Raw genomic sequence first — 17,330 nt, 5'->3', positions numbered from 1 at the left:
GTCCGACTTAGTGACCCGGTGGACTGCAGCCTACCAGGCTCCTCCGTCCATGGGATTTTCCAGGCAGGAATACTGGAGTGGGTTGCCATTGCCTGCTCCGTCAGTGGAATCCTAAGCTAAGCTAAGTCGCTTCAGTCGTGTCCGACTCTGTGCAACCCCATAGACGGCAGCCCACCAGGCTCTGCCGTCCCTGGGATTCTCCAGGCAAGAATACTGGAGTGGGTTGCCATTTCCTTCTCCAATGCATAAAAGTGAAAGTGAAGTTGCTCAGTTGTGTCTGATTTAGTGACCCCATGGACTGCAGCCTACCAGGCTCCTCCATTCATGGATTTTCTAGGCAAGAGTACTGGAGTGGGGTGCCATTGCCTTCTCTGCAATGGAATCCTACTCAGCAATAAATTGGAGCAAACTACTGATTCATGTGATAGCAGGGTTGAATCTTAAATCACACTGAACAAAAGAAGCCAAACACAAAAGACTACAGAGTTATTATTATATTTATTTGAAGTTCTAGAACAGGCAAATGAAAGTCTCAGTCGTGTCCAACTCTTTGCAGCCCCATAGACTGTAGCCAGCCAGGCTCTTCGGTCCATGGAATTTTGCAGGCCAGAGTAACCGTTCCCTTCTCCAGAGGATCTTCCCAGCCCAGGGATTGAACCCAGGTCTCCCACATTGCAGGCAGATTCTTTACTGTTTGAGCCACCAGGGAGGCCCAGAACAGGCTAAACTAATTTCTAATGATAGAAATCAGATCAGTGATTGTGTGGGGAAGAGGATGAAGGTTGGCACTGAGGAACTGAGTGGGAGCATTTTGTGACAGTGGAAGTGTTCTAGATCTTAAACAGGTTAGTGTTACGTGAGTGCTTATGTTTGTCAAACACATTGAACTGTTTACACTTAAAATTTGGGACATTTTATTGTGTGCAACTGTACCCTGAAAACACCCATGCTCCATTTTAATAAACGTCAAAAAAAAAGGTAAAACTTAACCTATGATGTTGAAAGTCAGAATAGTGATTACCACTATGGGGTCATGGTAGCACTGATTGGAGAGAGGAAAAGGGAGAGAGTCTTCCCATAGTGTTAGGAATGCTCTATATCTTGATTTTGGTGGAAGTTTAAAGGATATATATATTATATATAATTATATAAATATAAGTATATAATTATAAACTTATACATAATATATATATAAGTTAATTGATCCTTATATTTTTAAAATTTAGTGATGGATGGGTTTATGGCTGTGTTGGGTCTTTGTTGCTGTTCATGGGATTCCTCTAGCTGAAGCAAGCCGGGGCTGCTCTCTAGTTGCAGTGCCCAGGCTTCTCACTGTGGTGGCTTCTCTTGTTGTGGAACATGGGCTCTACAGCGCTGGCTCAGCAGTTGTGGTGCATAGACTCAGTTGCCCTGTGGCACGTGGGATCTTCCTGGAACAGGGACTGAACTTGTGTCCCTTGCATTGGCGAGTGGATTCTTAACCACTGGACCATAAGGGAAGTCTGGTTCTTAGGTTTATTTATGCACTTTATTTTATGTGTGTTATTTTTATTTATTTTTAAGTATTTATTTATTTGGCTGTGTCAAGTCTTAGTTGTGGTATGTGGGATCTTTCATTGCAGTGCACAGATTTTCTAATTGTGGCACACAGACTTAGCTGCTCTGTGGCATGTAGAATCCTCTCAGACCAGGGATCGAACCTGAGTCCTCCACATTGCAAGGTGGATTCTTAACCAACAGACCACCAAGGAAGTCCCCTATGTGTGTTATTTCTCAATTAAAGAAGAAAAAGAAAAAAAGCCTGCCCCCAAACCCATACCTCGGTCTCAACCATAGAGATACTGGGGCCTTCGTGTCAGCAGTTTAAGAGCTCCTTAAGTGATTCTAATATGCCGCCAGAGCTGAGAATCCCTGTGCTGTGTAGAAAGGAGAGAAGAAACTTGACCCATCAAAGAAGGGTTACAGGAAGCAGGAGAAGTTGCTGAACATGAGACCAGAAAGGTAATAGATGACAGATTGTTCTGGGCCTGGCAGGTAGGGAAGTTGAACTTTATCTTAAGAATAATGAAAAGCGTTGAAGGGTTGTAGGAAGTGAGAGGACTTGTGCAGGTGTGCAGCTGGTATGTACTAGCACTGCCTATAGCCAGCATTCCTGTTGACTGCTCATTAAGTGTTTAGAATATCTCTGCTGAGAGTGACATGATGTGTGGAGAATGAGGTTTGAAATAGTTGAGGAATCTTGAACTGGGTTTGGTGACTGAATGAATGTGCAGACTGAGGGAGTTAGATGTTAAGGTTTCTGACACAAACAACTGGTGAAGTAGGAAGTTTGGGGGAAAGGTAACGAGTTGAGGTTTAGACATTATGAGTTGAAGTGCCTCTTGGACATCCATGTGGAGATGTTTAGTAGGTAGTTGGAGTCTGGGTTTCTGTGGGCCAAAAGTGAAACTTGAACCAGAAACATCATTTTGTTTTTTGGGAGTTGGTAATACCTAGTAATTTCTTCAAATGGTGGTTGAAGCTATGAGGAGAGATGATTATTTAGAAGAGAGTGCAGTATGAAAAGAGAGACTAGAACTGAACTCAAATTCTTTGAAACTCCAACGTTTAATAGTCAGGTAGAAAGGAGAATTCTGTACATTAAGAAAGGCAAAGATCCATTTATCTGTACATTCATTCATGCAGCAAATCTATATTGAATACCTAATATGTGCCAGGCACTGTGTGAGTCCCTGAGGATACTGCAGCGTACAAAAAAAGTCCCTGCTTGTGAACCTTATATATATTGGAGGGAGACAGACAATAAGCAAATCAGTGAACAAATGTATCATGTGAGGTGGTAGTAGGTGCTACATTCAGTTCAGTTCAGTCGAGTTTGACTCTTTGCGACCCCATGGACTGCAGCACGCCAGGCCTCCCTGTCCATCACCAACTTGTGGAGTTTGCTCAAGCTCATGTCCATAGAGTCAGTGATGCCATCCAACCATCTCATCCTCTGTCGTTCTCTTCTTCTCCTGCCTTCAATCTTTCCCAGCATTAGGGTCTTTTCCAAGAAATCAGTTCTCATCAGGTGGCCAAAGTATTAGAGTTTCAGCTTCAGAATCAGTCCTTCCAATGAATATTCAGGACTGGTTTCCTTGAGGATTGACTGATTTGATCTTGCAGTCCAAGGGACTCTCAAGAGTCTTCTCCAATACCACAGTTCAAAAGCATCAATTCTTCAGTGCTCAGCTTTCTTTGTAGTCCAACTCTCACATCTATACACGACTACTAGGAAAACCATAGCTTTGAATAGACGGACCTTTGTCGGCAAAGTAATGTCTCTGCTTTTTAATATGCTGTCTAGGTTGGTCATAATTTTCTTCCAAGGAGCATGACTTAATTTCATGGCTGTACTCACCATCTGCAGTGATTTTTGAGCCCCCCTCCAAAAAAAAAAGTCTCTCACATTGACACATCATAATACCCAAAGCTCGTGGTTTACCCTAGGGTTCACTCTTGGTGCTATATAGGTTATTTTTGATGTGTTCTCTCTTGGAGGAGAAATGAGCATGGTCAGAAGCCTTTTGGGTTAACGTTGCTTAGTTAGCTGAAACCAGTGCCAGCTTTGTCCAGAAGGAAAGCTCTTCTCAATTCCTGTCCCCTGCTGAGACAAGCTGGGCCTCTTCTTGGATACGAGGATGTGATGTTCTAACTGGGGCTTTCCAGGTGACTCATGGGTAAAGAATCCGCTTGCCAATGCAGGAGACACAGGAGATGTGGGTTCAATCCCTGGGTTGGGAAGATCCCCTGGAGGAGGAAATGGCAACCCACTCCAGTATTCTTGCCTAGAAAATTCCAGGGACAGAGGAGCCTGGTGGGCTACAGTCCACAGGGTTGCAAAGAGTCAGAGACAACTGAGCAACTGAGCATGATGTTCTACCAGGGATAGGAACATCCCTCAGGTAGGCTGGGTTTTACACAGCCCAGGAATCTGACTCCTCTTTTCTCTGTGGTTAGGCCTGCTATGTGCTGTATTCCAGGGGAGACCTTTCTTGCTAGTTCCAGGTCCCAAGCCAGTTCGTCTTCTCAGCCTTTACATTTTCATCTAGAGGGTCCCCTGCTCTCCCTTCAGTCTTATCCTCATTCTAGGTTCCAGGCTGTTTTATCTCTGCAACCTCATGGTCTTGATCAAATCTGAACGTCTTCTCAGGGTTCATGGTCTCAGTCATATACTCTTTTGAGCCTTTTCTAAGGGTAAGTGTGGATTCTGATCCCATCAGAGTCACTACAGAGCCTGAGTGAAGGGGGAGAAATTATTTTCAGAGATGAAGCCCCTGTTTGTTTTACATTTACAATTTAGTCATTTCCAGATTCTCCTCGGGTTCCAGCCAAGCACTGAGGAACAGTCTGATCAGTGTCCTTCTCCTTTCTCTCTCTATGCTTTCTTCCTTGACTGCTGTTTCTCACTTCTTTCCCTCTGAGCTTGTGTCTCACATCAGACAATCCATTGTCCAGCTCAACTACAGTGGCTCTGCTTTGCATGCCTTCAGATATGTGTTCTCTGGGGATGAGTTAGTGTTTATGACGAGAAATGAAAGTGGCTGGGAGAGGGAGAGGCATTAGGTGGATACTGGATATTGGTGGTGGGAATTGGGAGGCTACACTCAAGAATTCTCTTGTCTTTTGGCAGGATATGGTTTGTTATAAATCCATTCATTCATGCATTCATTCATTCAGCCAGCATTTACTGATTTCATACTTGACAAGGTGGTTATTAGGATAGTGCCATACTGGGCCCTGGGGGATAGAGTGAGTCATATTTAGTCCTTGCCCTTTTCTGGCTGTGGCATGCAAACAACTCAGAGCATGAGAATTAATATAACAGAGTTAGGTACAAAGTGCTTGGAACATAGAGCAGTAAATGATTAGGTCTGTCTAGAGAAAGGAGAGGAGCTTTGGATGTGAGGGAAAGGTCTTTGTCATTTTATCTGCCCATGGTTCACAGAGTGTGGTCTGCAGACCATTGGGGGTCACCAAGGTCTTTGGGGGGGTCCAGAAGGTCAAAGCCATCTTAATAATAATACTAAGATAGTATTTGCTTTTCCCATCCTGTGTACATTTGCACTGTTGGTGCAGAAGAACTTAGTAGGTAAAACTGCTGGCATCTTAACAGGAATCATGACTGTCACAAAATTGTGCCAGTAACCATTGCATCCTCCGCTCCATGCACTGTCAGGTTTTTTAAAGTTTTTAATAGAGAATTAAAAATTTTTTATAATTTATTGAATTGTTTCTGTAGTATTCTGTGTGATAAAACAGGAAGTACACTTTAAGCACTTAATGCTGCATATCGAAGCCTGATGTTTATCTCAAGGAAATGCATTTGTGCAATTGAGCGAAACTACCTCCCTTTTTCAGGGAACACTATTTTTACTTGAAAGAATAACTGACAAATCGCAATTACTGAGAGTTGTGTTTTTGGCAGACATTTTCTTGAAAATGAATGAAGCAAGTGTGCTACTTTAAGAACAACTGGTAGTATTTGTTGCCAATGATAAACTTCTAGCTTTTAATTGAAAATAAAAGTTTCAGAAAACTTGTATCTGCCACAATAACTTGACAGCTTCCCTAAATTTATAGTCTTTTTTTTTATAGTTGTGATTATTTTGATATTGAATAATGAACTGTGTCAAATTTGGAAACTCTGCTTAACTCATTGAATCACTAGTTTCCAAATGATTAGGATATGTTGTTTCAGAATCATCCATGGATAAAAGATCCATTCAAAATGCAAGATAGACTACAAGGTAGAAGATGGATTTTACTGTGACAAAGTACAAAAAGTTCACCTGTATAGTTTCAGATTTCACATTGTAACCTTTAACAAACTTACTACTTGTTGAAGTTTTGGTGAACTATCAAAGAAGACTGACCACAATTATCTGAAAAATTATTAAAATACTCCTTTCCAACTGCATATCTATGTTTTGATTGAAGGCAAAACAACACACTGAATGCATAAATAGATATAATAAGGCTGTAATAGCTGTTTCTATCAAGCCAGACATTTATAAAAATGTGTAACAGTCCCACTCATGAATTTTTTTTGCAGAAAACAATTATTTTTTCATAAAACATGCTTCTATAATATATATGGGGTTTATATTTTAATTTCTAATATAGTAAATATCAATCAGTTTGGGGAGTTTCAGTTTTTAAGTGTAAAAAGTGGTCCTAAGATAAAAAAAAAAGTTAAACTTGGTCTTGTGCTCTTCTCTCTACCTAAAATTCTCTTTTCTGCCTCCAAAAATCCTTAAATGATTGTAGAACTAGTATTTAGTTATTCATTCAAAAAACATTTGTTGAATATTTATCAAGAACCTGGCTTTTTCTTGCTGCTGGATACATGGTCTCAAGCCATTATGGGGAAGATGGGTTAAACAACTATAACACTGTATGTGAAAGAGACTAAAAAAGCAGGCTTAAAACTCATTTAAAAAACTAAGATCATGGCATCCGGTCCTATCACTTCATGGCAAATACATGGAGAAACAATGGAAACAGTGACAGACTTTATTTTCTTGGGCTCTAAAATCACTGTGGATGGTGACTGTAGCTATGGAATTAAAAGACGCTTGCTCCTTGGGAGAACAGCTCTGACCAACCTAGACAGCATATTAAAAAGCAGAGACATTACTTTGCTGACAAAGGTCCATACAGTCAAAGCTCTCGTTTTTCCAGTAGTCATGTATGGATGTGAGAGATGGACCGTAAAGAAAGCTGAGTGCCGAAGAATTGATGCTTTTGAGGTTCAGGATGGGGAACACATGTATACCTGTGGCGGATTCATTTTGATATTTGGCAAAACTAATACAATTTGTAAAGTTTAAAAAAAAAAAAAAAGAATTGATTCTTTTGAACTGTGGTGTTGGAGAAGACTCTTGAGAGTCCCTTGGACTGCAAGGCAATCAAACCAGTCAATCCTGAAGGAAATCAGTCCTGAATATTCATCGGCAGGACTGATGCTGAAACAGATGCTCCAATACTTTGGCTACCTGATGCAAAGAGCCGACTCCTTAGAAAAGACCCTGATGCTGGGAAAGATTGATGGCAGGAGGAGAAGGGAATGACAAAGGATGAGATGGTTGGATGGCATCACCAACTCAATGGACATGAATTTGAGCAAACTCTGGGAGATGGTGTAGGACAGGGAAGCCTGGCATGCTGCAGTCCATGGGGTCGCAAAGAGTTGACACGACTGAGCGCTGAACAACAACAATACTGTGTGATAAATGTTACCAGTGATAGACATGTAAATACTGGGGGAAGACAGGCTATTGTCAGACACTCACTTGCCAGCTCACCTAGAAACATTCTTTTGAGCAATTTGATTGGACTGTACTTCCTTTATTTGACTCTTTATGGTCCATAGAGGGAAAGTGGCTGAAGTTAGTGAAAGATGGGAACTGTTTACTTGCTGCTCTGGCAGGAAAGAAAGAGATAACAAATATATTTAGTGTCAATTTCATGCAAGCCCTATGCTAAGTGCTTTAACAATTGTCAGTCAGTCAGTTCAGTCGCTCAGTCGTGTCTGACTCTTTGTGACCCCATGAATTGCAGCACGCCAGGCCTCCCTGTCCATCACCAACTCCCGGAGTTCACTCAAACTCACATTCATCGAATTGATGATGCCATCCAGCCATCTCATCCTCTGTCGTCCCCTTTTCCTCCTGCCCCCAATCCCTCCCAGCATCAGAGTCTTTTCCAATGAGTCAACTCTTCGCATGAGGTGGCCAAAGTACTGGAGTTTCAGCTTTAGCATCATTCCTTCCAAAGAACACCCAGGGCTGATCTCCTTTAGAATGGACTGGTTGGATCTCCTTGCAGTCCATGAAAAGTCTCAAGAGTCTTCTCGCAACACCTAATTCTAACAAAACCATATGCAGCAGAATTAATTATCCTTATTTTGTAAGTGAGATGTTGGAGGCTGGGAAAAGTTAAACAACTTGTCCAATATCATATGGTTGTAACTGATGAAGCCAGAATTTTGACATATGTATTCTGACTCCAAGGGCAGGGCTCTTGCACTGTAGTAATAATGTGTTGCTAAAAGTGTGGATTTTTTAAGGTAATTTCCAGATGGATCTGTGAAACCTTGCCAGGTTGGAATGTGTTAAGAAAGATAGTAAAGATCTCAGGAAGGAGAGACCTCATAGGCAATGCTCCATTGAAGGGATTTTTTGTGAATTTTGTCTGATGATTTTTCTGGACAGGATTCCATGGCAATATAGGGCATCAAGACTTTGTATTCCCTTATCCTCAATTCCTTTAATCTTTCTCTGTGCCAAATGACGCCAGAAGCAAAAGTCACCTGTCTGTCTGATCAGGTTACAAACTAGAGCCTGATGTTTGAAGCCCAAACATGTTGGACCTGTTGTAGGCCAATCAGGCCCAGCCTGGAGACCCCAGTCCCTAGAGCTTGGTAAACTATTTCCATTATTTTTAAAAGCCTAATAGAAGTGCTTTACTTCAGATAATCCTGTGTGTGGATACAGGCTAGTGAAAAGATTAGATTTCTTTGTTTTGGGTCAAAAATCTGTTGATCCAGTGTGCTTCAGTTGTACTACCTAGGGAGCTCTAGAAATGGTGTCAGCAAAGTATGGTCCAAGGGCCAAATCCAGCCCACTGTCTGTTTTTGTAAATAAAGTTTTATTGAAGCACAGTTGAGTTCTCTTACTCATGTTTTGTCTTTGGCTGCTTTTGTGACAGAGTAAGATAGCTGCAACAGAGACTGTATAGCCCATAAATCCTGAATTGTTTACTGTCTGGCCTTTTACCGAAGAAGCTGTTGACTCTTAGCATAACCTCAGTTCTTTCTATTATGGCACTTAGCACTTGGTATTTTAATTGCCTATTTCCCCCACTTTTTTTTCAAATCTAATATATTACTTTTTGAAGCATTTCATACCCACAGTATAGTGGAAAAGACAGGCATGAGCATGTATAATTTAAATATGAGTCAATAAATGTTATAATAAAAGCATGTACAGCAACACTGTGAGGCTCACTCAAGCTGGTCCTGGCAGAGTCCCTTGCTTTTATAACTGAGCTCCTTGAGAGCAAAGATGAGGTCTGCTTCATCTTTTCATCCCCTGGGCTGATTATAGACCCTGACATATAAACAGAACTCAATAAATGTTGTTTGAATGGGCATATCATATGCTGATCAAAAAAGCTATTATAGGCAATTATATATGCCTTTGAGTAGTATAAATACAGGAATAAGGGAAGAAAAATGTTATGTTGGTTATCCTAATCTCAGTGCTGTTTGCTTCATCTCCAAACTAGTCATTACTTACTGCAGTTTGTTTGGGATAAGTAGTGGATAGGAGTCCATGAATAAAGCAATCGTGTTAAGAGCTCTTGTTGGTGAGGAAACTAGAAACAGTGCCTTAATTTTGGGCTATTTTCTACTCTTTTCCCTCAGTATCCACCACATCTTTACCTCACCTTCCATATTCTGCTCCAGCTTGCCAGGACAGATAGAGGAACATAGAGTCTATGGAGGTACTTATTTCTTTTGTATGCATACTATTTATCTTATTTTTTCTTTTCTAAAGCCATTTTTTCAGTGTGGTTCTTACCAGCATTACCATCCGTGGCTTCCAGAAGATACAACTAACTTAAAGCTATCTGGTTACCTTGGTGTAAAGGCAGGCAGGTGAAGTGCTGGCCTAGGAGTCAGCAGACCTGGGCTCTTGTTGTGCCTCTATAGTGGCTTTTGACTTGGGATACATCTGTTAACATCTGTGAGCTTCAATATTCAACACATTTTTATTGAGTTACATCTGAGACTTAAAAAATTTGATATTTATACCCCTCCTCATTTTGAAAAGGATTTGAGTGACTAGCAAGTGATAAAGAGGTGACCTGTCTGATCTTGTCTCTGTTTCTGACCAGCAGATAAGTAAATGATTAGATGGATGAGAGCATTTCAGGTCTCTGATCAGGGCTTTCTAGAAGGCTTCGCAGCCACAGCTTCTTCACCTTGTCTTTGCTTCCTCTTCTGTGACTACTTCTATTTGGGAAATCAGGATCTTTCTTCTATCTTCATTGGGGATGATTTGAAGAGTATTTTGCCTAGAAAGTAGTTTTCAAGATCAAGGTCAAAAAAAAAGAGGAGTTTACACTCTAGGAATTGGAAGAAATGCCAAAAACTTTAGTTAAAATGTCTTTTTCAAATAGTGAACTTGAAGCCTGAAGAAGGGAAGTGATCTTAGAGTCACATAGTAGAGCTACAACTAGATTCCAGGCTCTTTCTGCTAGGCATTTTCCAGGTTCATGAGAGGATTAGGTGTCATGAAGTGGACTGGGTGGTTTTTTTGCTGTATAACTGTATTGTGGTGGGCAGAGGAGGCTTCACTCCACACCTCCCATGCAGTTGTGTCAGGCATGCTCAGGACCTTAGATGTCTAATAGACAGCTGAAGGCTGGCTCGGAGAAGGCGTACGATGTGAAGGGTTTCCCTGAGTAGCCTGTGACTGGCATTATGTATAGAGGCAGTGACAAAGCGAACAAAGAGGAAAGCTATGTAGTACTCTGGCATTGGAACAAATGGGCTGTTTTCCTATTTCTAGAGAGATTGTATTAATTTACATTTGTTTGTTGTTTCTTTTGAATATGTATTTCTTTGATTACTAGGGAGACCTTGTCCTGTGTTCATTGACTATTTGTATTTTCTCTCATTTGTATTTTTTTTTCTTGTTGAGTTATTTATTCATGCTCTTTGTGTAGATCCCAGTGTATTCCTAGTCCTATGCTTGACTTCCCTGCCAAGAAACTATTAGGATAATAAAGCATTGTTCCTAAATGGGGAAGACAGTTAATAAGAAACACTCTTCTCGCTGTTAAGTGGAGTCAGATGTTAGAAGCTAGGGACAATGAGACAGGTGGGTAATAGAGCTGGGCGGCAGCCCCCTGTAACATTGTCTCTTGCTTTTCCTGTACAGAGTTTTGCCGGATCGACAAACCCCTGTGCCACAGTGAGGATGAGAAGCTCAGCTTTGATGCAGTCCGCAGCATCCACAAGCTGATGGATGATGATGCCAATGGTGATGTGGATGTGGAAGAAAGTGATGAGGTGAGCTCCCTCACCCTGCGTGGCTCTCTTCTCTTCCTGTGCGAACAGTCCCTGAAGCTGTCTAGACAGGCTCTTCCCTGGGGAGAGGTGTTCTTGCTACTGGCTTGTTCTCTAGCGTCGCATCCCTACCAGGGAAGGTGATTCTCAGCAGAGCAGCCTCGAGGAGCAGGCCTTACCTCTCTGTCTGTGTCTGGACCGGCCCCCGTCTGCCTGCCAGCTGGAAGCACAACGCTGACCGAGCTGTGCTGTTTGAGAGGGAGAGGGAGCCCTGAGGCTGGTCTGTACAGTTTGCCTGCGTCCTTATTGTACTCCTGCTGGAGGTAGAGGGCACCCATCTGTCCTGACTCTGTGTTCAACCCTGTGCTGGCCTGTGGAGGAGAAGGCAAGGCAGTCAGATCTTGCCCTTTGGAAACTTATACTGTTTGTGAAGAAGAGACAGAGGTTCCTAGAAAGGTCGTTCTGAATTCCAGGTTGCAACTGCTAGAAGTCAGTTGAGTGGTCCAGACAGCAAGAGTGAGAGGAATCTCTGGATGGAAGAGCCCTGTTATTGTTTCACCTTTGGGCATTACTACAGCTCTAGTTCCACAGAGTACAAAGTACAGAGTACAAAGAGCCCAGAGTACAGAGCCCAGAGTACAAAGTCATCATGTGTGAGAAGACTGAAAAATTTCAGTTGTTTTCAGGCTCAACTTGAGCCAGCACTTTGGTGAAGCTGCCAAATTATGCCCAATCTCTAGTAGTGATATGGTGTATATCTTGAGGGAGGAGGTAATTCTGGTCTCTCCTTCCTGCTGGTTAGTCCGCTTTTAAATTTTGAATTCAGTTCTGGATTTCACATTGTCAGAAACATCTTGAAGCAGTGAAAGCCTGTACGGAGGGGTGACATGACTGATGAGGGGTGTGAAAACCATGAAATGGAGAGCATTCAGTACAATTCAGTGTCTATAAGTATCTATTATATATGTGCCAGGCACTGTTCTAGACGTGGCGAATGTGACAGTAAATACCTATAATTACATAGCGATACAGCTGTCCTTATATAATTTACAATCTAATGAAGAAACTTTAACCTGGAAAAGAAGAGATTCAGATAATACAATTCCTATCTTCAAATAAAATAGAAGTAGAGGAATCAGGCTTAAAAGATGATAATGGTTAGCAATGAAATTCTTACTCTATGCCAGGCACAGTGTTAAGCTCTTTGCATAGTTACTCTTTTAACTTTGTTAACAGCCTTATGAAGTTGGTATTATCGTCAAGGACTGGAATTTTGGAAAGGTTAAGCATTTCATTCAAGGACACGCTGAGTATGAGCACAGATCTGATTTTAAAGCCTATGCTGTTAAGTACTGCTGTATTGTCTCTCTTATTCTAAGGGCGGAACCAGGAACACTGTGGGGAAAGTAAAATATAGGCATATTCTTCTGGAGTAAAGAATCACCTAACAGTTCTATCTCGTCACAGTAGAGGCTTCCTTGGTAGGTAGATCGTGAACTCCCTGTCACTGAAGATCGGCAAGTGGAACACAAACCTCCACTGATTGGTCTACTGAGGGGATCCTTGATCAGGTTGAACTAGATAATGTCTAATGAGAGGAGAAAAATAGACTTCCTAGAGGAAACGTAGAATTGGGATAGAGTGGAAAGGGATGGGGCAGCCTGAGCAGTAGGAAGGAGCGTGAGCAAAGATGTGGAGGCAGGAAGAAGCATTTTTGGTAGGTTTGGTGGGACAGAGTGACTGTGGTGGAAAACCACAGGACAAAAACCTGAAGAGGAAAGGGGGCCCAGGCAACCAGGCTGAGATACGTATACGATCTGGCAGCTGTAGGTTTTTAAGGGCAACAGCCATGATGACCGTATCTGAGCTTTTGGTCACATCTAGAAGTGTCACTGGCTTTCAAAGGACCCAAATTTTATTTGTCTGTGCTGGGAATAGTGCCATGTTCCTGGTGGTGAGAGAGGCTGAGAGGTTTCCTGACGTCTCTCCAAGGACCTGGCCACCCAACTGGGAGGTGCATGGCATCACAGTCAAGAAGGTGATGTGTTCCAAGATCCACAAATTCCTGGATATCTTTGTCATCTGCTCCTCTTTCTTTTTTCACTTTCTGCTGAATTACTTTGTCAATGAGAGGAGGAAGAAAATGTTCTTTTTAGAGGAATGTACCACAACAAAAAGCTCATCAGCACAAACTGTTCTAAAATAACACAAAAGCTGTCACCCTGCTCTTCCCTGTGCCAGTGGTGAGCTGTTCTTTTTCAGCGGAGCTTCTGCCTGCCTGGGCTTCTTCATCTGCTCTCCCTGCAGTGTCAGGCCTCTGGTGGGCAGAGGGGCCTGCCAGTCTGGGTTTCTCATGATCAGTTACAGGCTACTTTCTTTTTGAAACATATAGTCGTGGTAGCAAAGTCTATGTGTTTAAGATAGTCTCAACATATATGGAGTTCAGGATCTAACTAGACCCATTGGGTAGACAGGTCAGAGCTTGGTACATTGGATTATGGACTCCGAGACAGCAGAGATGAAACCCTGGTTGTGCTAGTGATCAAGGACCTGAGATTTTTATGACCCATTTAACAGAACTGCTGATTACCCAAGGAGCCTAGTAGCAGTCTGCGAGGATACTGTATTCAGGCCTCATTTATTCAGCCTCATATCAGTAAGTTTTTCAGATAACTGAACTATAACCCGATTTCTAGATATTTAAAAATTTTAGCCATTCTTGAGGCCAGGTTTCCGTCTTACAGACTATTGTGAACAGTCTTAACTTTATTTGGATCGTTCAGAGCAGGCCTGCACAGCCTCTTGCACTGTTAGCCTAGTGCCCTCATTCCCGTATGCATTGTTGTGATTTCTTTTTATAGTTTCCTGTCTCTTCTTTGATTCATTCTCATTTCTAATTGTTCTATCTCTGCTATGAGCTATGAAGTTAGACTTATAGTAGACTGAGATTCAGCCACCATTTTACAGAAAATATGTAGTCATTTGTGTGGAGGAAGCCAGTTTGGCTTCTCAAGTGCTATCCTTGCTTGCTTTTGTCCTAGGCAGCCAAGGATTGAGGGCCCTTCAGATGAGCAAGATGGCATTATTGACACTGGTGTCCTCTTTGTAAAGCTGATAGGGAGTTCTTGCAGGCTGGCAGGGTGGGAATTCATGACCTGTGTTCTACTGAAACCTCTGGTGGAGACACTGCCTTTGGACAAAGGATTTGCAGCCATAGTATGGCATTTCAGCCTGTCCTGACAGTCTGAGGTGTGTAGACAAGAGCCTTCCTAAAAACACTGGCCCCTTGACTGGACCAGACAGTTTGAGGGCAGTTTTATTTTCTTCTGTGGCACCTACATAGAAAATAAAGGACATTTGTTGAGCCATTAAACAATTCTTATTGTCATATGGATGATAAACAAGCATATGAAAAAATACTCAATATTGTTAGCTACTAAGGGAAGTACAAATTAAAACCACAATGAGATATCATTCCACACCTCTTTGAATGGCTCAAATTAAAAAGCGGTCAACACCAAGTACCCTGTGATGAGGAAGAGTCACTTGAACTCTTACAGAGGTTTTTATAAAGCCGAACAACATGATTTAATACGTGTCTCAGCATTTCTACTTCTAGGTATTTACCCCGGAGATAAATGAAAATTTATATTTGTACTAAAACCTCTACACAAATGTTTTAGCAGTTTTACTCATTATCACCAGAAATTGGACACAAATCAGATGTCCTTCAATATGTGAATGGAGAAAACAAACTTTGGGAAACTACTTAGCAATAGAAGAAGTGAGCTGCTGATGCACACAGCATGGAGGAATCTCAAAGGCATTATGCTGAGGGAAGGAAGCCATCTCAAATAGTTACATACTATTAATATATGATAACATCTAATGACTTTCTGAGAAACTATAGGAATGGAGGCCAGATCAGTGGTTACCTGGGATAAGGGATATGGGGTGGGTTTGATTATGAGCGGACAGCATGAGGGAGTTTTTTTGATAATAGAACTGTCCTGTGTCTGGATTGTGGGGCAGTTATAAGAATTTACATATGTACTAAAACTCATAAGAAGATATTCTGCCCCCCTCCACTACAGTTAATTTAATCATATGTTAATTAAGAAAAGTGTTCCTAGCATAGCAATGACACACAATTCAAGCTCAGTGAATGCTACTTATTGCTGCTGTTCTGTTTTTTCTATATTTCCAGGAAAGCTACCTACATCTGACACTTGTATTTTAATGTTCGTGTGTGGAATGACTGACTAATAATCATTGTAGCAAGCATGCTGTTAGTCTGAGATGGGAGTCTTACACAAGGGTGTGATCACACGTTTTGGGGGATGAAGCTGAATAGGTTAGTATGAGCCTCGGAAGCTGTAATGCCACAGGACTGGAAAAGGTCAGTTTTCATTCCAATCCCAAAGAAAGACAATGCCAAAGAATGTTCAAACCACTGCACAATTACACTCATCTCACACACAGGCAAAGTAATGCTGAAAATTCTCCAACCTAGGCTTCAACAGTACGTGAACCAAGAAATTCCAGATGTTCAAGCTGGATTTAGAAAAGGCAGAGGAACCAGAGAGCAAATTGCCAGCATCTGTTGAATCATAGAAAAAGCAAGAGAATTCCAGAAACACATCTACTTCTACTTCATTGACTACGCTAAAGCCTGACTGTGTGGATCATGACAAACTGGATGGGAATACCAGACCACCTTACCTGCCTTCTGAGAAACCTGTATGCAGTTCAAGAAGCAACAGTTAGAACCAGACATGGAACAACAGACTGGTTCCAAATTGGGAAAGGAGTACATCAAGGCTGTATACTGTCACCTTGCTTATTTAACTTATATGCAGAGTACATCATACGAAATACCAGGCTGGATGAAACATAAGCTGAAATCAAGATTGCCAGGAGAAATATCAATACCCTCAGATATGCTGATGACACCACCCTTATGGCAGAAAGTGAAGAGGAACTAAAGAGTCTCTTGATGAAAGTGAAAGAGGAGAGTGAAAAAGCTGGTTTAAAACTCAGCATTCAAAAAAAAAAAAAAAAAACTCAGCATTCAAAAAAGTAAGATTATGGCATCCGGTCCCATCACTTCATGGCAAATAGATGGGGAAACAATGGAAACAGTGAGAGACTTTATTTTCTTGGGCTCCAAAATCACTGCAGATGGTGACTGTAGCCATGAAATTAAAAGACTATTGCTCCTTAGAAGAAAAACTATGACCAATCTAGACAGCATATTAAAAAGCAGAGACATTGGTTTGTTGACAGAGGTCCATATAGTCAAAGCTATGGTTTGTTCCAGTAGTCATGTATGGATGTGCAAGTTGGACCATAAAGAAAGCTGAGTGCTGAAGAATTGATGCTTTTGAACTGTGGTGTTGAAGAAGACTCTTGAGAGTCCCTTGGACTGCAGAGAGATCAATCCAGTCAATCCTAAAGGAAATCAGTCCTGAATATTCATTGGGAGGGCTGATAATGAAACTGAAGCTCCAATACTTTGGCCACCTGATTCGAAGAACTGACTCACTGGAAAAGACGCTGATGCAGGGAAAGATTGAAGGTGGGAGAAGGGGATGACAGAGGATGAAATGGTTGGATGGCATTGCCGACTTGATGGACATGAGTTTGAGCAAGCTCTGGGAGTTGGTGAAGGACAGGGAAGCTTGGCGTGCTGCAGTCCATGGGGTCTCAAAGAGTTCGACATGACTGAGTGACTGAACTGAACTGGGAAGTTGCAAAATATACTTAAGCTTCCGTTAGTGCCTGTTGTGTCTGCTATAGAATATAGCATAGGGTTAAGAGCTTGTGCTGCAGAGTCACAGACTTAGGTTTAAATCTGGCTCTCCCTTTACCAGCCATGGAAACTTTGAGAAGTTATTTAATCTTTTTGAGCATCGGTTTCCTCATTAGAAGTGGAGCGATAATATTAGGCACTCCATGAAGTTATTGTGAAGATTAAATGAAATAATGCACATAAGGACTTCCCTGGTGATCCAGTGGCTAGACTGCACGCTCCCAATGCAGGGGGCCCAGGTTTGATTGCTGGTCCGGGAACTAGGTCCCACATGCTGCACCCAAAGAGCCCTCATGCTGCAAGAAAGATCAAAGATCCTGTGTGCCGCAACTAAGACCTGGCACAGCCAAATAAATAAAGATTAAAAAAGAAATAGTGCATATAAAACACTTAGTGCAA

The 17,330-nt window shown here is 41.8% G+C and overlaps 1 protein-coding gene across 7 annotated transcripts in view; it reads left to right on the top strand.

Moving 5' to 3' along the window:
• The window catches only part of STIM1 (stromal interaction molecule 1), a 204,914-nt gene that overhangs the window by 104,018 nt on the left and 83,566 nt on the right, over positions 1 to 17,330 (top strand). For 5 of the 7 annotated variants that reach the window (XM_061380658.1, XM_061380659.1, XM_061380660.1 and 2 more), the window contains one exon: positions 10,992 to 11,122. The exons of the other annotated variants lie outside the window; for them this stretch is intronic. In XM_061380658.1, coding sequence (XP_061236642.1) covers positions 10,992 to 11,122 — 131 coding nt within the window. The remainder of the gene's footprint in view (positions 1 to 10,991; positions 11,123 to 17,330) is intronic. 7 annotated transcript variants of the gene reach the window in all.

The sequence above is a fragment of the Bos javanicus genome, chromosome 15 (genome assembly GCF_032452875.1).
Source record: "Bos javanicus breed banteng chromosome 15, ARS-OSU_banteng_1.0, whole genome shotgun sequence".
In the NCBI taxonomy this organism is placed as follows: Eukaryota; Metazoa; Chordata; class Mammalia; order Artiodactyla; family Bovidae; genus Bos; species Bos javanicus.
Note: the sequence above shows the minus strand (reverse complement) of the source record. Positions and strands in the feature narration are given on the sequence as shown.